General features: G+C 40.1%; 1 protein-coding gene across 2 annotated transcripts in view; it reads right to left on the bottom strand.

The window, feature by feature from the left end:
* The window catches only part of LOC140676604 (uncharacterized), a 59320-nt gene extending 39631 nt beyond the window's left edge, over positions 1 to 19689 (bottom strand). Inside the window, exons 1-3 of one of the 2 annotated variants that reach the window (XM_061928406.2) lie at positions 19070 to 19625; positions 11935 to 12153; positions 1580 to 4178 (exon numbers count right to left, since the gene is read on the bottom strand). In XM_061928406.2, the coding sequence (XP_061784390.1) occupies positions 2455 to 4178; positions 11935 to 12153; positions 19070 to 19193 (2067 nt within the window). In that variant the 5' untranslated portion in view covers positions 19194 to 19625 and the 3' untranslated portion in view covers positions 1580 to 2454. Of the gene's footprint in view, positions 1 to 1579; positions 4179 to 11934; positions 12154 to 19069 lie in introns of those variants that run through there. The other variant, XM_061928407.1, reaches the window with a different exon arrangement.
* Positions 19690 to 20621: the final 932 nt, after the last annotated feature.

Genomic DNA, 20621 nt, shown 5'->3' with positions numbered 1-20621 from the left:
GCAAAAATCATATGGGTTGATTGACATGTTTATTCTGTAAGCTAACTTCAATAGTTTGAAATTAGTTTGTTTTGAACATGTTATCGTTATCACAAATAAAAAGATATACTGTACACAGAAATCATTTTTGATTTGATTTATTGTTTATGTAATAAAAGATTTACTTAAAATTTTATGTTTTGTGAATTTTTTTATGCTACGAACTGTACTTACCGGCGATGTAAACCGAAGGAGACATTTCCGTAATGAAAGCTGCAACACCCTTTTTAGATCCCATCATCACTGCAGCATTATCGGCAGCAAAGCAAACCAAATTCTGCCAAGGAACTTCGTTTGAGTCTATTTCTTCCGCGAGTATTTTGTAAATGTTTTCGCCTGTGGAAGCCGTATTGCATTCCCTCAAAGACAGAAGTACTGACAATACTTTTCTAATGTCGTCATCGAAATATGGAACACAAATGGGGTACAGTTTTACATCGTCATAATCGGTGCTGCCGTCAGTCGACATGCTAAATGGTTCCGTCTTCATGACATCGGCGATACTTTTTGAGGATTCTGTTCCAAGACACTGAATAATGTTTGATGTTTTGGTTCGACCACATCCATATTTTTTGGCGATTTTCGAGTCGGGAAACATTTTCCGAAATAACTGTCCCATGTGATCAGCCAGTGCGATTGGAAGTCCATGCTCAATTATTGCCTCCGTAAATAAAACTTCGGCATTTATCACATCCAAAGAATCTGTTTGGGCGACGAAAAACGTTGAAAGTTTTCCACTTGTATCGCTAGCAACGGCATTAGACTTGTGTTTTTTTGTCCCAACGTGGTCTTTTACATCGCTAATTCCTCCGTGTCCGATCGAAAAATCTTGTCTGCACAAGGTGCAATTCGCGTAGTTTTCACCCTTTTTGGAACGGATAATTATTCCCGGATAGGCTTTTGAATATTCTTCACGGAATGACTGCAGTTTTCTTTTCGGTTTAAGACTCGTTTGCGATTTTTCTCCGGCTGATTCCATGATCGTTCGCTCGTTTGGAAACAATGGCAACTGGTGCCTCGTGCTTGGCAGCGGTGCTATAAATAGCCTCGCGCATGGCATTCGGAATGGCTCGATAGGAAGTTACGGGAAGCAGTGTCGATTGTCATTGTTGTTACGCGATTTCGTGAATAAAACTTAAAAAAAAAAAAAAAATTTAATTAATGAAAAAACGTATTTTTTAATCACTGCAACCGTAACCCGGAATAGGTTGATGAAAACCGTACTAATTACGGGAAAACCGGAGTAGTTGGCAGGTATGCACAATTATTAAGTAAATCAGCAGCTTTCTTGTGGTTAAAAGCATTTCCATGGCTCCACTTTTGACTTCTTTCCCCTCATGTTCCTCTTGCTGCGCAGTTCAAGAGAAGAACAAACGATTAAAGACTAGAATAAATAATTTAGTTGATTGTGTATCAAAGCATACCATGCAGTCCAAAGTACTCTCTGGGACTTCCTGTTTATTTATTGAGGCCAAGGGGAATTTTTTTATAATCCACAAATATAAATTTGTAAAAAAAAATTCTGCCATTTTCTCTCACATTTATTTTTATTGCATAAAGCTCAGAGTACATGCATATAAAACAATCACAACACAATCATATTACAAAAGAAAGTGATAAAGATAATTAATAAAATGGATTATAAAGACCCAACAAATGCTTCATAAAATTACACATTTTAAAATTGTATAAAAGACAACTGTTCAAATGACGTAAAAAGTAAATAATAATATGCTTCCTGAAGTGTTTCAGATGTGAACCAGTACATATGTATATCATATAAAGGTGATAATCTATGGAAATAACATTATGTAATACTTCAATATTTCCAACACCTATACAAAACACTATTATGAATAAGTCTAAAAATGTATCATGAATATATATATACACACATAAAATGTTTATTATATGTAAAATATGTCTTGTACTGTTTACTCTCACCTTTTCAGTCAAATTGTTCTGTTCATTTTTTAATAAAAGTACACAATGTTGCATATGAATGCATGTACTTGACTGAAAAAAGCACTAATGTAAAATACCTACTCTATAAATGTAGAAGCATATTAAAAAGATTGTTACACAAACAACAATGTCACACGTGTTATATGTGCTGATGTTAGAAAGTCCAAATTCAAGTCTTGACAGTTTATTTCAAATCCTGCAGTTTCATTTGCTGCTGCTGTTCTCACCAGCACACTTGTGTTTCTTACACTGGTACTTATGAGAGAATCTTTCACCACACACACTGCAACTTAACACTTTCTCTCCTGGGTGTGTTCTCATGTGTGCTACAAGGTTTGATAGATCACAAAAGCTTCTGTTGCAGATTGAACACAAATTTTATTTTTCTCCAGTGTGTGTTCTAATGTGTCTTTTCAAACACTGATTTTGTATAAAACCTTTACCACAGATTCAACAGGAAAAAGGTTTTTCACTAGTGTGTGTTCTCATGTGCACTTTCAAATGTTCCTTCCTTGTAAAAGATAAGCCACAGATTAAACAAGAAAACGGCTTTTCACCAGTGTGTGTTCTCATGTGTCTTTTCAAATGGTTACTTTGTACAAAACCTTTATCACAGATTGAACAGATAAAAGGTTTTTCACCAGTGTGTGTTCTCATGTGTACTTTCAAACTGCGACTTTCTAAAAAACCTTTACTACAGATTGAACAGGAAAACGTTTTTTCACCAGTGTGTGTTCTCATGTGCACTTTCACATTGTGACTTTGTGTAAAACCTTTACCACAGATTGAACAAGGAAAAGGTTTTTCACCAGTGTGTGTTCTCATGTGTCTTTTCAAATGGTTACATTGTGCAAAGGCTTTACCACAGATTGAACAGATAAAAGGTTTTTCACCAGTGTGTGTTCTCATGTGTACGTTCAAATTGCGACTTTCTACAAAACCTTTACTACAGATTGAACAGGAAAAGGGTATTTCACCAGTGTGTGTTCCCATGTGCACTTTCAAATGTTCCTTCCTTTTAAAAGATACGCCACAGATTGAACAAGAAAAAGGTTTTTCACCAGTGTGTGTTCTCATGTGTTCTTTCAATTTGCGACTTTCTACAAAACCTTTACTACAGATTGAACAGATAAAAGGTTTTTCACCAGTGTGCCTTCTCATGTGTACTTTCAAACATTGATTTTCTGTGAAACCTTTACCACAGATTGAACAGATAAAGGGTTTTTCACCAGTGTGTGTTCTCTTGTGCACTTTCAAATCGTTACTTAGAACAAAACCTTTACTACAGATTGAACATATAAAAGATTTTTCTCCAGCGTGTCTTGTTCTGTGTTTTTTCAAACATGAACTGTGTGCAAAACATTTACCACAGATTGAACAAGCAAAAGGTTTTTCACCAGTGTGTATTTTCATGTGTGATTTCAAATGTTGTCTTTGTACAAAACCTTTACCACAGATTGAACAGATAAAAGGTTTTTCACCGGTGTGTCTTCTCATGTGTACTTTCAAAATGCGACTTTCTACAAAACCTTTACCACAGATTAAACAGATAAAAGGTTTTTCTCCAGTGTGTAATACTGTGTGTCTTTTCAAACTCTGACTTTCTACAAAACCTTTACCACATATTGAACAGATAAAAGGTTTTTCTCCGGTGTGTATTCTCATGTGTCTTTTCAGATGCCAATGGTATTTGAAGGTTTTGTCACAGTGAGAACATTTGAAGTGAGTGTTGTCAGTGTGACATGTCTTATCATCTTTAGAGTCTTCATCATCAGTGTCAGGAGAGTGTGACGTTGTGTCCTCACTATCTGATAGTGGAGCTAAGAGCTTGTCTGCTTGTGATCCTCCACAGTGGTCTCCATCAGCTTCTGTTGTCATGTGTTGTGTTGAGCTGCTGCTCTTCTCCTCACTTTCACCTTTGACCTCATCATCTTCACCCTTCACAATCACTGGGAACTCCTCCAACTGACTGATGCTGTATTCCTCCTCTTCCTTTTTAATGTGGGGGGTCAGTGAGTCTTCCTCTTCCTTTTTACAGGGAAGGGTCTGTGTCAAAGAGGAAAAGGAGACACCAGAGGGTCTGTGGCGCCTGGTCTTCCTCTTTGATGGATCCTCCTTCACCATCCTGAAGCTACACTCCTGTTTTTCAGGCAGAAGTTGTTCTTCACAGACGTCTGTACGACACAAAATGACAAAACATGCTTGAGAAATATCCAGATTTGCTCAGTCACATGAGGCATTCAGTACGTTTACATGTACTTTAAATAACAAGTCATTATATGAATTGGCCTGAAAACACCTCCAATGGGCTCACCACTCATGGGAGGGGCCAAAGAGGTGAGCTGGGCGGCAGCCGACGGCAGGGCACTTGGCAGTCCGATACTCGGCTACATAAGCTAGCTCTTGGGACGTGGAATGTCACCTCGCTGGGGGGGGGGGTAAGGAGCCTGAGCTAGTGCGCGAGGTGGAGAAGTTCCGGCTGGATATAGTCGGACTCACTTCGACGCTCAGCAAGGGCTCTGGAACCAGTTCTCTCGAGAGGGGCTGGACTCTCTTCCACTCTGGCGTTGCACGCAATGAGAGGCGACGGGCTGGGGTAGCAATTCTTGTTGCCCCCGGGCTCAAAGCCTGCACGTTGGAGTTCAACCCAGTGGACGAGAGGGTAGCTTCCCTCCGCCTTCGGGTGGGGGGACGGGTCCTGACTGTTGTTTGTGCTTACGCACCAAACAGCAGTTCAGAGTACCGTATTTTCCGCACTATTAGCCGCACCTAAAAACCACAAATTTACTCAAAAGCTGACAGTGCGGCTTTTAACCCGGTGCGCTTTATATATGGATAAATATTAAGATTCATTTTCATAAAGTTTCGATCTCGCAACTTCGGTAAACAGCGGCCATCTTTTTTCCCGGTAGAACAGGAAGCGCTTCTTCTTCTACGCAAGCAACCGCCAAGGTAAGCACCCGCCCCCATAGAACAGGAAGCGCTTCTTCTTCTACTGTAAGCAACCACCCGCCCGCGTAGAAGAAGAAAAAGCGCGCGTTTCATTTCCTTTGTGTGTTTACATCTGTAAAGACCACAAAATGGCTCCTACTAAGCGTCAGGGATCCGGTTCATGAAAAGACGCAATCTCTCCATCCGCACACGGATTACTATTTCACAGCAACTGATATTCCTGTGAACACACTGTGGATACAACGGGAGCACGTACGGTGAATATTCGCACCACAGGGAATGAGAAGTCATCCTTCACTGTGGTTCTAGCTTGCCATGCTAATGGCCAGAAACTTCCACCCATGGTGATATTCAAAAGGAAGACCTTGCCAAAAGACACTTTCCAGCCGGCGTCATCATAAAAGCTAACTCGAAGGGATGGATGAAGAAAAGATGAGCGAGTGGTTAAGGTAAGTTTAAGTTTACGCGAAGAGGCCGGGTGGCTTTTTTCACGCAGCTCTGTCCATGTTGATATACGTATGTTTGTGATTGCACATTTGCGTACATTTTGGGAGTGAACTGAGTTGTTAGAACGCTGGTTTTTAATATATTATTAAAGTTTGACTGACCTATCTGACTGTTTTTTTGACATTCCTTTAGCGCAGTTAGATGCGGCTTACAACACCGGGCGGCTTATAGGTGGACAAAGTTTTGAAATATGCCGTTCATTGAAGGCGCGGCTTTTAACCCAGAGTGCCTTATGGTGCGGAAAATACGGTACCCACCCTTTTTGGATACACTCAAGGGAGTACTGGAAAGTGCTCCCCCGGGTGATTCCCTTGTCCTACTGGGGGACTTGAACGCACATGTTGGCAACGACAGTGAAACCTGGAGAGGCGTGATTGGGAAGAATGGCCGCCCGGATCTGAACCCGAGTGGTGTTTTGTTATTGGACTTTTTAGACATTTCTAGGATGTATTCACAAATTTTACGCGATTTTGATAGAATTTAATACATTCTAAGGCCGGCGTGGCTCAGTTTGTGGAGCGGCTGTGCCTGCAACTTGACAGTTCCAGGTTCGATCCTAGTCACTTCCGTTGTGTACTTTACCCACCTGCTCCCAGTGCCACCCACACTGGTTTAAATGTAACTTAGATCATGGGTTTCACTATGTAAAGCGCTCTGAGTCACTAGAGAAAAGCGCTAAATAAAAATACTTCACTTCACTTAAAAGGAAACCACACTTTCCCAATTTATTTTGCCTATTAAGAACTCACTTTTTTATTTTTTATGCATTCTAAATAGTAAATAAATGCAATCAAAAGTCTGCTTACATAAAGGCTATTAGAGTCGCACTATTCTGCCTACAAAGTACTTAAAAACACCTCCATTAAACAGGAGCCTTGGCTCAATGAAACCACACGCTAAGCTCGGCGTGAGTGGCGAAGGGCGGAGCGCAAGTGGAAAGGGGAAGACTTGGAAGTCTCTTATCAAATTTTAAAGGCCTACTGGAATGCGATTTTCTTATTTAAACGGGGATAGTAGGTCCATTCTATGTGTCATACTTGATCATTTCGCGATATTGCCATATTTTTGCTGAAAGGATAAAGTTCGCAACTTTTGGTCGCTGATAAAAAAAGCCTTGCCTGTACCGGAAGTAGCAGACGAGTAGCGTGACGTCACAGGTTGTGGAGCTCCTCACATCTGCACATTGTTTACAATCATGGCCACCAGCAGCGAGAGAGATTCGGACCGAGAAAGCGACGATTTCCCCATTAATTTGAGCGAGGATGAAAGATTTGTGGATGAGGAAAGTGAGAGTGAAGGACTAGAGGGCAGTGGGAGCGATTCAGATAGGGAAGATGCTGTGAGAGGCGGGTGGGACCTGATATTCAGCTGGGAATGACTAAAACAGTAAATAAACACAAGACATATATATACTCTATTAGCCACAACACAACCAGGCTTATATCTAATATGCCACAAATTAATCCCGCATAACAAACACCTCCCCCCTCCCGTCCATATAACCCGCCAATACAACTCAAACACCTGCACAACACACTCAATCCCACAGCCCATAGTACCGTTCACCTCTCCAAAGTTCATACATCACATATATTTCCCCAAAGTCCCCAAAGTTACGTACGTGACATGCACATAGCGGCACGCACGTACGGGCAAGCGATCAAATGTTTGGAAGCCGCAGCTGCATGCGTACTCACGGTACCGCGTCTGCGTATCGAACTCAAAAGTCCCCCTGGTAAGAGTCTCTGTTGTCCCAGTTCTCCACAGGCCAATGGTAAAGCTTGACTGTCATCTTTCGGGAATGTAAACAATGAAACACCGGCCGTGTTTGTGTTGCTGCAGTCGCCCGCAATACACCGCTTCCCACCTACAGCTTTCTTCTTTGCTGTCTCCATCGTTCATTGAACAAATTGCAAAAGATTCACCAACACAGATGTCCAGAATACTGTGGAATTTTGCGATGAAAACAGACGACTTAATAGCTGGCCACCATGCTGTCCCAAAATGTCCTCCACAATCCGTGACGTCACGCGCTGACGTCATCATACCGAGACGTTTTCAGCAGGATATTTTGTGCGAAATTTAAAATTGCACTTTAGTAAGCTAACCCGGCCGTATTGGCATGTGTTGCAATGTTAAGATTTCATCATTGATATATAAACTATCAGACTGCGTGGTCGGTAGTAGTGGCTTTCAGTAGGCCTTTAAAAGAAAACTGTCGAAATTATCAAAGTGTGGTTAAAGCTGAGAAAACTAAATATTTGTCAGACTTAATTTTAAATAGTATCAGCAAGCCATGTGTTCTTTTTAATACTATTAGTTATGTTCTTAATCCGAATCCAGCCACTTTACTGGAGATGACAAGTGAAACTTGTGAAAAATTTCTCTCCTTTTTTAACGACAAGGTTGCTTCTATTCGGGCAAATCTTTCTCCTTCTCCATTGAGTTTTAATGTGGCCACTCGGTGCTCGGCTGTGTTTAGTCAGTTTGAGTGTCCATGCCTGAGCTTACAGGAATAGTCGACAAACTAAAACCCTCGTCCTGTCCCACAGACCCAGTCCCCCCTCGCTTTTTTTAAAGAAATCTGGGACACTATTGACTTGTCTGTTTGGGACATTATCAACAGCAGCTTGATTTCTGGCTGTGTCCCCTCTTTTTGTAAAGGAGCTGTTGTTGAGCCTTTGATTAAAAAAACAGGTCTTAATCCTACAAGTTTGTCAAATTATCGGCCCATTTCCAAATTACCTTTTGTGTCAAAAATTTTGGAGAAATGTGTTTTGGCGCAACTGCAGCCTTTTTTAGATGAAACTAGCACTTTAGATCCATTTCAGTCTGGATACAAAGCTTTGTACAGTACTGAATCTGCACTTTTAAAGGTTTTTAATGACTTGCTTTTAATGTCTGATTCTGGCAGCTCTGCCATTTTAGTGCTTTTAGATCTTACAGCTGCCTTTGACACAGTCCACCACACAATTCTTTTAGATCGCCTGAAAGACTGTGTGGGTGTCAGGGGGACTGCATTAGAGTGGTTCAGATCCTACCTGTCTGAGAGGTCCTTCTCTGTCAGGCTGGGGGACGCCACCTCTTCTTCTGCTCCGCTTTACTGTGGTGTCCCCCAGGGATCTATTTTAGGCCCCATCCTGTTTTCCTTATACATTCTCCCTCTTGGGAGAGATTTTTAAGAAACATGGAGTGTTCTATCACTTTTATGCAGATGACTGCCAAATTTATATGCCAATTTCAAAAGGCCACGGCCCCCTGACACCCCCTCTCAACTGTCTATGCCACGTCAAGGCTTGGTTAGCCCAGAATTTTTTAATAATGAATGAGGGAAAAACAGAAATTTCAGTTTTTGGTCTGGCCCTCACTGACTTGGGACCATTGCAAAATGATGTGCGTCCCAAAGTCACCAGCCTTGGCATCACTATAGACAGCCATTTTAAACTTGACAAACAAGTCAATGGCGTTTTAAAATCGTGTTTTTATCATCTTCGTCTTTTAGTAAAGGTAAAACCGTTTTTATCTTTAAACCTTTTTGAACAAGTCGTGCATGCTTTTATTTCAAGTGGCCTGGACTACTGCAATGCACTTTATGCTGGCATTAGCCAAAAAGCTCTCTCCCGGTTGCAGTTAGTCCAGAACGCGGCAGCACGACTTTTAAAGGGGAACATTATCACAATTTCAGAATGGTTAAAACCATTAAAAATCAGTTCCTAGTGGCTTATTTTATTTTTCAAAGTTTTTTTCAAAATTTTACCCATCACGCAATATCCCTAAAAAAGCTTCAAAGTGCCTGATTTTAACCATCGTTATATACACCCGTCCATTTTCCTGTGACGTCACATAGTGATGCCAACACAAACAAACATGGCGGAAAGAACAGCAAGCTATAGCGACATTAGCTCGGATTCAGACTCGGATTTCAGCGGCTTAAGCGATTCAACAGATTACGCATGTATTGAAACGGATGGTTGTAGTGTGGAGACAGGTAGCGAAAACGAAATTGAAGAAGAAACTGAAGCTATTGAGCCATATCGGTTTGAACCGTATGCAAGCGAAACCGACGAAAACGACACGACAGCCAGCGACACGGGAGAAAGCGAGGACGAATTTGGCGATCGCCTTCTAACCAACGATTGGTATGTGTTTGTTTGGCATTAAAGGAAACTAACAACTATGAACTAGGTTTACAGCATATGAAATACATTTGGCAACAACATGCACTTTGAGAGTGCAGACAGCCCAATTTTCATCAATTAATATATTCTGTAGACATACCCTCATCCGCGCTCTTTTCCTGAAAGCTGATCCGTCCAGTCTTGGAGTTGATGTAAGCAGGCAAGGGAAGCTAGGGTCGATAGGGGGTTTAGCTCGCTGGTCTGCGGGAACAAACTGCCGCCATTGCTTGCCGTGCTACCGAGGTTCTTTGTCCCTGAATTGCTCACACACTCCGGCAGATTCAATGGGGGTCTGGCGGCAGATTTCTTTGACTTTATCGTTGGAAATGCATCTGCTTTGAGTGTCGCAGGATATCCACACATTCTTGCCATCTCTGTCGTAGCATAGCTTTCGTCGGTAAAGTGTGCGGAACAAACGTCCAATTTCTTGCCACTTTCGCATCTTTGGGCCACTGGTGCAACTTGAATCCGTCCCTGTTCGTGTTGTTACACCCTCCAACAACACACCGACGAGGCATGATGTCTCCAAGGTACGGAAAACAGTCGAAAAAACGGATAATAACAGAGCTCATTTGACTTGGTGTTTGAGAAAATGGCGGATTGCTTCCCGATGCGACGCCACGTTGTGACGTCATCGCTCCGAAAGCGAATAATAGAAAGGCGTTTAATTCGCCAAAATTCACCCATTTAGAGTTCGGAAATCGGTTAAAAAAATATATGGTCTTTTTTCTGCAACATCAAGGTATATATTGACGCTTACATAGGTCTGGTGATAATGTTCCCCTTTAACAGGGGCCAGGAAACGCGAGCATATAACCCCAATTCTTGAGAGTTTGCACTGGCTCCCTGTTCATTTTAGAATTGATTTTAAAACCTTGCTGTTTGTTTTTAAAGCTTTACATGGACTGGCACCTCAGTATATCTCGGAACTCATCCAAATTTACAATCCTGCGCGCGCTCTGAGGTCCGAGAGCCAGCTCATGCTCGTGGTGCCCAAGACCAGACTTAAATCCAGGGGAGACAGGGCCTTCTCTGTGGTGGCCCTAACCTCTGAAACACTCTGCCCCTCCATGTTCAAACTGCTCCCACAGTGGAGTGTTTTAAGTCTCGTCTTAAGACCCACTTTTATTCTACGCGAGTTGTGTGGTCCTCTGTTGTCCTCTGTGTTTTGTTTTTTTATATATATTTTGATTTCTATTTACTGTTTTAATTGGTTTTACCCTTTAAAATAGTTTTTAATCATATTTATTTTTATATTGTTTTTATATTATTTTATTTTTATTTATTTTTTGTTTTTATTCAGTCATTGGTGGAGCATAATGTTTTTAATATTGTTTTTAACATGGCTGTGCAGCACTTTGGAAACATTCTTGTTGTTTAAATGTGCTATATAAATAAAGTGGATTGGATTGGATTGATTAAGGTTTTATGTACATGCAGTAGGTATATATGTCATTTAGTAACAGGCTCATGTTATATTTACATATTTTTGCTTATTAGCGCATTCATTTCAAAAACGCATCACGTTTGTTTTTTTGTTTTTTTAACATCACTGAATATTACACACTGCAGACTTCCTGAGAGCCAACAAACATAATAAAACATCACTTACTGTACAATGTCTGCTGTCACTATGACGCAGACTGATATAATCTTGTTCTATTCCCGTTCAGATGTAGAATGACTCATAGTCGTCGCACGGAATAGGGGGTGAAGCCAAGCGTCTTTTCGGGTCTAAATTGGCTGTCAAAGGGTACCAACTTGTCAGAGTACGTCCTCATCTTTCTACTATCCAGGTGAGAGGCACGATTCATGATCTGGAATAATCTTTCACCAGCACCGAGGCGAGGAAGGAGCTCACCAGCCGGTGATGTCAACATAGACACACAAGCTATAAATAGTTTGTCTGCGTTAGCACTTATAATAACAATATCACTAATACTTGGTTGGTATTCAAGGCACGAAATGGAGTATTGTTGGCGCTTTTTGGATGGTTATAGAGGACCTCTCATTGGCTCCATTGCAAGTGGACTTTTATTTACATTTATGAGTTAGAATGTGATAAAAAATGATATATCCATCGTCATGTCTTTTATAATGATTGTGAACGATAGAAAAATTCCCCACATAGTGCAGTTCCCCTCCAAATTCAAATGATTAGATTTAATACTTTAAGTCTATGGGCATGAAGTGATGAAGCCTACTTGGATGAGAGGACAAACGTCTTCTAAGACAAAGCGAACAGTCCAGTTGTGATGGATTGAATGCCCTTAGAATAAAATGTTGTGCTTACTTGGACTGTGATGAAGCTGTGAGGACTCAGGTGGTTTGTCTTCATGCTCTTCAGTCTTCACAGAGACAACAGTCAGTGGAAACTTGCTGAGATCAGCCTCCTCCTGCCCGAGAAGACACTCTTCCTCCTGAGTGATCCACACTTCCTCCTCTTCCTCTTTAATGTGGGGGGGCTGTGGATCCTCCTCTTCCTCTTTAATGTGGGGGGCCTGCTGAATGTCTGTTGGGTAAATAAGTTTTTGATTGATTGAATTATTTATTTCAAACCTGCACAGTACAACAACACACATTTTTTAAAAACATTTTGGCAGGGACATTTATGCAAGGCTTGAAAAGGGGTTGGATGAAGCAGATGCTTATAATATCCCAACCCCTCTCACTCATTCCACATTTAACATAAACAATAGAATACAAGAACAATACTATACAAACAAAAACAAGAAAAGCTCCTGTACACTAACAATACAATAGTACCACTGTTACTATGAGACAAGACGAGACAAAACACACACACACACACACATACACACACACACAGGCCCAAACACTCTCTGACCGTACACCTCTCTCCCATCGCTCTGTGCTGAGGGCATCACTCTCTTTCCTCCTTGTACTTCTTTTTTAAACCGTCTTTTAAATGTCATCATGTTAGAACAGGTTTTTAACTCTTCCCCTAAGTTGTTCCACAGACTGACTCCACGCACTGAAATGCACATTGATTTTAAAGTTGTTCTAAATTTAGGAAAATATAATTTGTTGTTTCCTCTTAGACTGTAACTATGGTGAGCATCTCTATCCTGGAACAGGTTTTGTATATTGGATGGTAGAGAGTTTTGGGATGCCCTAAACATAATTTGAGCAGTTTTAAAGTTGATCACATCGTGCAGTTTAAGTTGCTTTAACTCCATAAATAGTGGATTGGAATGATGTCTGTAGTGAACATTGGACACAATCCTAATGGCCTTTTTCTGCAGAGTGACTAAAGGCTGTAGATGTGATTTATAACAATTTCCCCAGACTTCAACACAATAGTTTAGATATGACATAATAAATGAATGATACAATAAAAGAAGAGCATTGGTGTTCAATAAATGACATGATCTCCTCATCATTCCAACACATTTAGCAACTTTTGTCCTCAGGTAATTTATATGAGGCTTCCATGATATATTTTCATCTATTACCACTCCTAAGAATGAATTTTGTTGAACATATTCTATTGGTGTATCATCAATAACAATCCTGATAGGTATTTCACTTTTGCGATTGCTAAAGAGCATGATTTTGGTCTTCTTTAAATTCAGAGACAATTTGTTGGTATTAAACCAAGTTTTTAACTTGATCATCTCCTCAGTTACAGATGCCAGAAGTTGCTTCACGTCGTCACCTGCACATGTAATGGTTGTGTCGTCAGCAAAGAGGATGAACTTCAGCAATGTTGATACTTTACATACTTCATTGATATACATTATAAATAGTGTGGGTCCCAGTATCGAGCCCTGGGGGACTCCACAGGTTATGTTCATGAGTGTAGATTGATGTTGGTCGATCTGAACAATCTGCTGTCTCTCATTCACGTAGCTCTTCAGCCATTTCCCTGCCACTCCTCTTATGCCATAGTTTTCCAGTTTATTTACCAAAATCTGGTGGTCAATGGTATCGAAAGCCTTTTGCAGGTCAATAAAAATTCCTAAAACAAATTTGTTTTCCTCGATACCATTAGTAATGTTCTCTATTAGATCACTTAAAGCTAATGCAGTTGACCTATTTTGTCGGAACCCATATTGACAATCAGATAATAATGTGTGCTTTTCAATGAAGCCACGAAGTCTATTATCAAATAATTTTTCCAATATTTTTGACAACTGTGGCAGAAGGGAGACGGGCCGGTAATTTGTGAAGTGGTGTTTGTCTCCAGATTTGAAGATGGGGATGACTTTTGAGAGTTTCATTTGTGAAGGAAATTGTCCAGGTTGAAAAGATAAATTGCAGATGTATGTGAATGGTTTGATGATTTCTTCCGCTACATTCCGGACCGTCCTCATGTCGAGGTCATAAATGTCACGTGATGTTTTGTTCTTGCTTTTCTGAATAATCTCTAAAACTTCCTTTTCGACAGTCGGAGTAAGGAACATCGAGTAAGGATTTTTTTCAATAAGTTCCATGGGCTGTTCATCATTAATTGGGATTTTTGTTGCCAGCTCAGGCCCAATATTAACAAAAAACATATTGAAGCCGTCAGCAATCATCTTCTTGTCACTTATGATTTGGTCTTTCTCAACAAAAAACTCTGGATAACAAGGACTGTTTGAACCATGCCCAATAATTGTATTTAATACCTTCCAAATTCCCTTTATATCATTTTTCTTTTGGATTAATAGTTTGGTGGTGTATTCTTTTCTGCTTGCTCTTAATATGCTGGTTAATTTATTTTTATATGTTTTGTACCTTTGTTCTGTTTCTATGGTTTGATGCCTAAAAAAAGTCCTATATAAATAATTTTTCTTTTTGTAAATAAAATAAAGAGAGAATAGAAATAGTTTTGGACTGACACTGTTAACACAGTGACATTATTTGTGTTCTTTCGTGTGTTGTGTTAGGGTAAAAGTGTGTAGCAAAACAACCAACAAAAACACAGGAAATACCTCCTTTTTCCTAAAATTAATTCAAAAGTGGTACTGTGAGTACAAAAACAGACTTGGAAATTTGATGGGGGCAATTTGAAAAGTTTTTATAAGTACGAGGCAGCATTGAATGAGGCATTCTTAACTTTACACTCACTGATGTAAAGTGTGTAAATATTTCATTCTGTATACGGTCTATGACATCTAAACTTAACAGCGATCTTGTAATGACATAGTCATTACAATAACTTCAATATAATGGAAATTTAAAAAATCTAATTCCAACATCAATTAAAATAAATTCATGGTATGTTTTTGTCATCATGCAAAATACTTTTTTGTGGGGGGCGCAGGAAGTTGGCAGACCCGTCAGCGATCCTGTTCTGTCTCCCTGTAATGTTTGTCTGATCTTGAATGGGATTGTGCTGAAAATTGTAATTTCCCCTCGGGGATTAATAAAGTATTTCTGATTCTGACCAGTCTAAGATCACAACAAGTGGAACTGCTGTATGTGGCTTAAGTGATCATTCCATGATTTTCTGTACCCATAAAGAACAGAACCGAGGCTGACGGCCACAAAACAAGCAAAGCTACAATCCTCAAGACCTAGACTCGCAAGGCTTTCAATGACAAACTGGCAAATTAAGACTCGCTCCGTACTTGCAAGTACACAGGTTTTTGGGTCAAGTCCTAACCTCAGAAAAGTAGGTAACTTCACAGTCAAAGTGGGTTACAATATTATAACAAACAAAAATGAGATTAACTATCTTGGCTGCATTGTAGAGACTAATCTCTCCAGTGAAAAAATGACTAAGGTTGTCAAAGAATCAACCAACGAATTCTGTTCTTACTAGTGTTGTCCCGATACCAATATTTTGGTACCGGGACCTGTACCAAAATGTATTTTAACACTTTTCTAAATAAAAGGGATCACAAAAAAGTGCATTAGTGGCTTAATTTTAACAAAACAATCTTACGGTACATTATTGTAAGTTTGTCCTTAAATAAAATAGTGAACATACTAGACAACTTGTCTTTTAGTAGTAAGTAAGCAAACAAAGGCTCCTAATTTAGTCTGCTGACGTATGCAGTAACATATTGTGTAATTTATATTGTATTATTTTGTCAAAATTATTAAGGACAAGTGGTAGAAAATTGATTATTAATCTACTTGTTCATTTAATGTTAATATGTGCTTTTCTGCTGTTATAACATGTACTATCTACACTTTTGTTAAAATGTAATAATCACTTATTCTTCTGTTGTTTGGATACTTTACATTAGTTTTGGATGATACCACAAATTTGGGTATCAATCCGATACCAAGTAATTACAGAATCATACATTGGTCATATTCAAAGTCCTCATGTGTCCAGGGACATACCGGTATTTCCTGAGTTTATAAACATAATATAAATAATTAACAAAAAAACGAAAGAAGATGTTGTGATGCCAAAAAAATATTGATGTAATCATAGAAGTAGTACTTTTTAGAGGCGGTATAGTACCGAATATGATTAATGCAGCTGAGATAGGCTCCAGCACCCCCCTTGATCCTGAAAGGGACAAGTGGTAGAAAATGGTTGGATGGATAGTATCGCAACCTTACAACCTTAGTTCTTACATAGTAGGATCAACCCGCTGGTGGGTAGGAATACACTTAAGATTAACACAAGCACTCATTTAACCCCACTTTGACTACAGAGTTCATGTTTAGTACCGTGACGCCTTAAAAGCCCTGAAAAACTAACTCCAGACAGGCCAAAACAAAATGATTGAGCTTCTACTCAATTGTCCATCTCGGGCTCACCTTTCCGCCAACCATTTCCTTAACATGGGGAGGCTCTTGGTAGCCGACAGAGTACATCTTCTTGCAGTTGGTCTGGTGTACAAAATACACCATACCACTAAAATACTCATGTACCTGTCTAGATACTTAAAAATATATTCCCCATTATAACACCAGAGGTAGTTGTACAAATCACATTCAACCCAGATTTCACTCTAAAAAAGGTTCTAATTTGTTTGCCTGCTATACCACCAACATGTGGAACTCCCTATCAAAAGGAAAAGAGGGTTACGGCTACTCGTAACTGGGAATATACAAAGCCTTTTGCTTATTTTAAATGATAAAATATATCACTCTTGAATCAACACAGTAGTTAAAGGCCTACTGAAAGCCACTACTACCGACCACGCAGTCTGATAGTTTATATATCAATGATGAAATCTTAACATTGCAACACATGCCAATACGGCCGGGTTAGCTTACTAAAGTGCAATTTTAAATTTGGCGCCGAAATATCCTGCTGAAAACGTCTCGGTATGATGACGTCAGCACGTGACGTCACGGATTGTAGAGGACATTTTGGGACAGCATGGTGGCCAGCTATTAAGTCGTCTGTTTTCATCGCAAAATTCCACAGTATTCTGGACATCTGTGTTGGTGAATCTTTTGCAATTTGTTCAATGAACAATGGAGACAGCAAAGAAGAAAGCTGTAGGTGGGAAGCGGTGTATTGCGGCAGGTGTTGTGCCGGATAACGCACCCCCGCCGTAGAATGCACCTCCTTACTGTTGTGCCGGATAACACAGCCGGTGTTTCATTTTTTACATTCCCGGAAGATGACAGTCAAGCTTTACCATTGGCCTGTGGAGAACTGGGACAACAGAGACTCTTACCAGGAGGACTTTGAGTTGGATACGCAGACGCGGTACCGTGAGTACGCATGCAGCTGCGGCTTCCAAACATTTGACCGCTTGCCCGTACGTGCGTGCTGCTATGTGCATGTCACGTACGTAACTTTGAGGACTTTGGGGAAATATATGTGCAGTATGAACTTTGGGGAGGTGAACGGTACTTTGGGCTGTGGGATTGAGTGTGTTGTGCAGGTGTTTGAGTTGTATTGGCGGGTTATATGGACGGGAGGGGGGAGGTGTTTGTTATGCGGGATTCATTTGTGGCATATTAAATATAAGCCTGGTTGTGTTGTGGCTAATAGAGTATATATATGTCTTGTGTTTATTTACTGTTTTAGTCATTCCCAGCTGAATATCAGGTCCCACCCGCCTCTCACAGCATCTTCCCTATCTGAATCGCTCCCACTGCCCTCTAGTCCTTCACTCTCACTTTCCTCATCCACAAATCTTTCATCCTCGCTCAAATTAATGGGGAAATCGTCGCTTTCTCGGTCCGAATCGCTCTCGCTGCTGGTGGCCATGATTGTAAACAATGTGCAGATGTGAGGAGCTCCACAACCTGTGACGTCACGCACATATCGTCTGCTACTTCTGGTACAGGCAAGGCTTTTTTATCAGCGACCAAAAGTTGCGAACTTTATCGTCGATGTTCTCTACTAAATCCTGTCAGCAAAAATATGGCAATATCGCGAAATGATCAAGTATGACACATAGAATGGACCTGCTATGCCCGTTTAAATAAGAAAATCGCATTTCAGTAGGCCTTTAATACTATGATCAATGTTAATTAAAATACTAATTGTGAGATATAAATAATAATGAAAGTATAATTGTTTGTATATAGTATATAAATTGGTGCAAAGGTTTAACACGTGTACAGGAATATTTCACATGCCTTTACTGTGTATATAATTGCACTGTGTTTATGTTGTGTATAATGTGTATTTATAATATGTTGTACAAAGGACATTTCATAATTTTCGGAAGTTCATCTTGTACTTGACATTGTTCATAGGGTTAGGCGCAATAAGTGTTCAACTTCAGCCTAAACCCTTTCTGTCTGCAACATATTTATTTTCAATCTATAAATGTACAACTGTTTATTTTGTTGACCATTGACCGAAGACTAATAAACTATAAATATTTTCATTTATTTTCTTGCAGTATATTTGTATTTTAAATGCTACTTTCTACATAGTACTGTTAAAAAAAGTTAAAGTTAAAGTACCAATGATTGTCACACACACACTAGGTGTGGCGAGATTATTCTCTGCATTTGACCCATCACCCTTGATCACCCCCTGGGAGGTGAGGGGAGCAGTGGGCAGCAGCGGTGGCCGCGCCCGGGAATCATTTTGGTGATTTAACCCCCAATTCCAACCCTTGATGCTGAGTGCCAAGCAGGGAGGTAATGGGTCCCATTTTTATAGTCTTTGGTATGACTCGGCCGGGGTTTGAACTCACAACCTACCGATCTCAGGGCAGACACTCTAACCACTAGGCCACTGTGTGAGTTAAATAACCATATTTCAACTGAAACAAGCTTTCTTGTAGCAGTGAATGTGTACCGTGATGAAAGTGTACCCTTTCCTATGCAAACTTCTCATAAGTCCTTCAATCAATCAATCACACATTGTTACAAACTGAGAAGAACATCAACCTCAAACTGTCTCGTTTTCATGAAGAATCTAAATCAAAGCATTAAATCATCCCCACAAGACAAACCATCATATTACTGACCACATATTGAATAAAAGTGTTACTAATGAAATATAAAGTTAGTAAAGATGTGAGAGTAAGAAGTCAACAAACCTGTTCTGTGTAACACAACTTGATGTTTCTTGAAAACAGCGTCCAGTAGTTGATGTTGTCGCTCCTTCTCCTCTTTTGTTGGACAAAGTTCCTCCTCATACTTTGCTATCGTTCTTTCGCACATTTTCACACAATCACAACACTTTACACTCACATTTGATCTCTACTTAGCGATGTGTTGATAACGTCCGCGTCTCTTTGTTAGCAGCTAACAAGCTAAGCTAACTAGCAAGCTAAGCTAAGCTAGCACAAGACTTGATAAAGTGCGCTCAGACTAATGTATCCGGATACAAACAATGACTAACAATGTTTCATCTACTACACGACATATATGCGTACATGTATGCACTAAATACAAATAGAGAAACAATAATGGCCAGTGGCCACGTTTAGGCCTTCTCTGTCAAACGCCATTTTGCTTTTGACTCCTTCGTCTTCTTTGGATTTCCAGCAGACTAGTAGAGCATCTTAGGCCTCCACAGCTTCTTAACGTCCTGTCCTATGGTCCATACTACATTCTACAGTACAGGAGGTCTTCGTCCTGTCCTATGGTCCATACTACATTCTACAGTACAGGAGGTCTTCGTCCTGTCCTATGGTCCATACTACATTCTACAGTACAGGAGGTCGCGCTATCAACTCTTTCAATGGACCGCTTCCAAGTTGGCTTCTGCGCATGTCCAATTTATCTAGGTCAAAGTTCGTGAGGGATAAACAAAGCCAAGCGACTCCATACTTTTTTAGTCAACTTCGTCACTTCGTGGTTTGTGTTTACTCTTTAGCGTGAATAGAAATAGATATATTTCTGAATTATTGTTTATTCCGCGTCGTGTATATTTTTCAATATGTCGAAGACAATTTGCGCAGTTGTAATACAAACCCCGTTCCCATATGAGTTGGGAAATTATGTTAGATGTAAATATAAACGGAATACAATGATTTGCTAATCATTTTCAACCCATATTCAGTTGAATATGCTACAAAGACAACATATTTGATGTTCAAACTCATAAACTTTTTTTTTTTTTGCAAATAATAATTAACTTAAAATTTCATGGCTGCAACTCGTGCCAAAGTAGTTGGGAAAGGGCATGTTCACCACTGTGTTACATGGCCTTTCCTTTTAACAACACTCAGTACACGTTTGGGATTTGAGGAGACACATTTTTGAAGCTTCTCAGGTGGAATTCTTTCCCATTCTTGCTTGATGTACAGCTTAAGTTGTTCAACAGTCCGGGGGTCTCCGTTGTGCTATTTTAGGCTTCATAATGCGCCACACATTTTCAATGGGAGACAGGTCTGGACTACAGGCAGGCCAGTCTAGTACCCGCACTCTTTTACTATGAAGCCACGTTGATGTAACACGTGGCTTGGCATTGTCTTGCTGAAATAAGCAGGGGCGTCCATGGTAACGTTGCTTGGATGGCAACATATGTTGCTCCAAAACCTGTATGTACCTTTCAGTATTAATGGTGCCTTCACAGATGTGTAAGTTACCCATGTCTTGGGCACTAATACACCCCCATACCATCACACATGCTGGCTTTTCCAC

Source organism: Nerophis lumbriciformis, linkage group LG33 (genome assembly GCF_033978685.3).
Source record: "Nerophis lumbriciformis linkage group LG33, RoL_Nlum_v2.1, whole genome shotgun sequence".
NCBI lineage: Eukaryota > Metazoa > Chordata > Actinopteri > Syngnathiformes > Syngnathidae > Nerophis > Nerophis lumbriciformis.
This window is presented reverse-complemented; position numbering and strand designations above follow the sequence as displayed.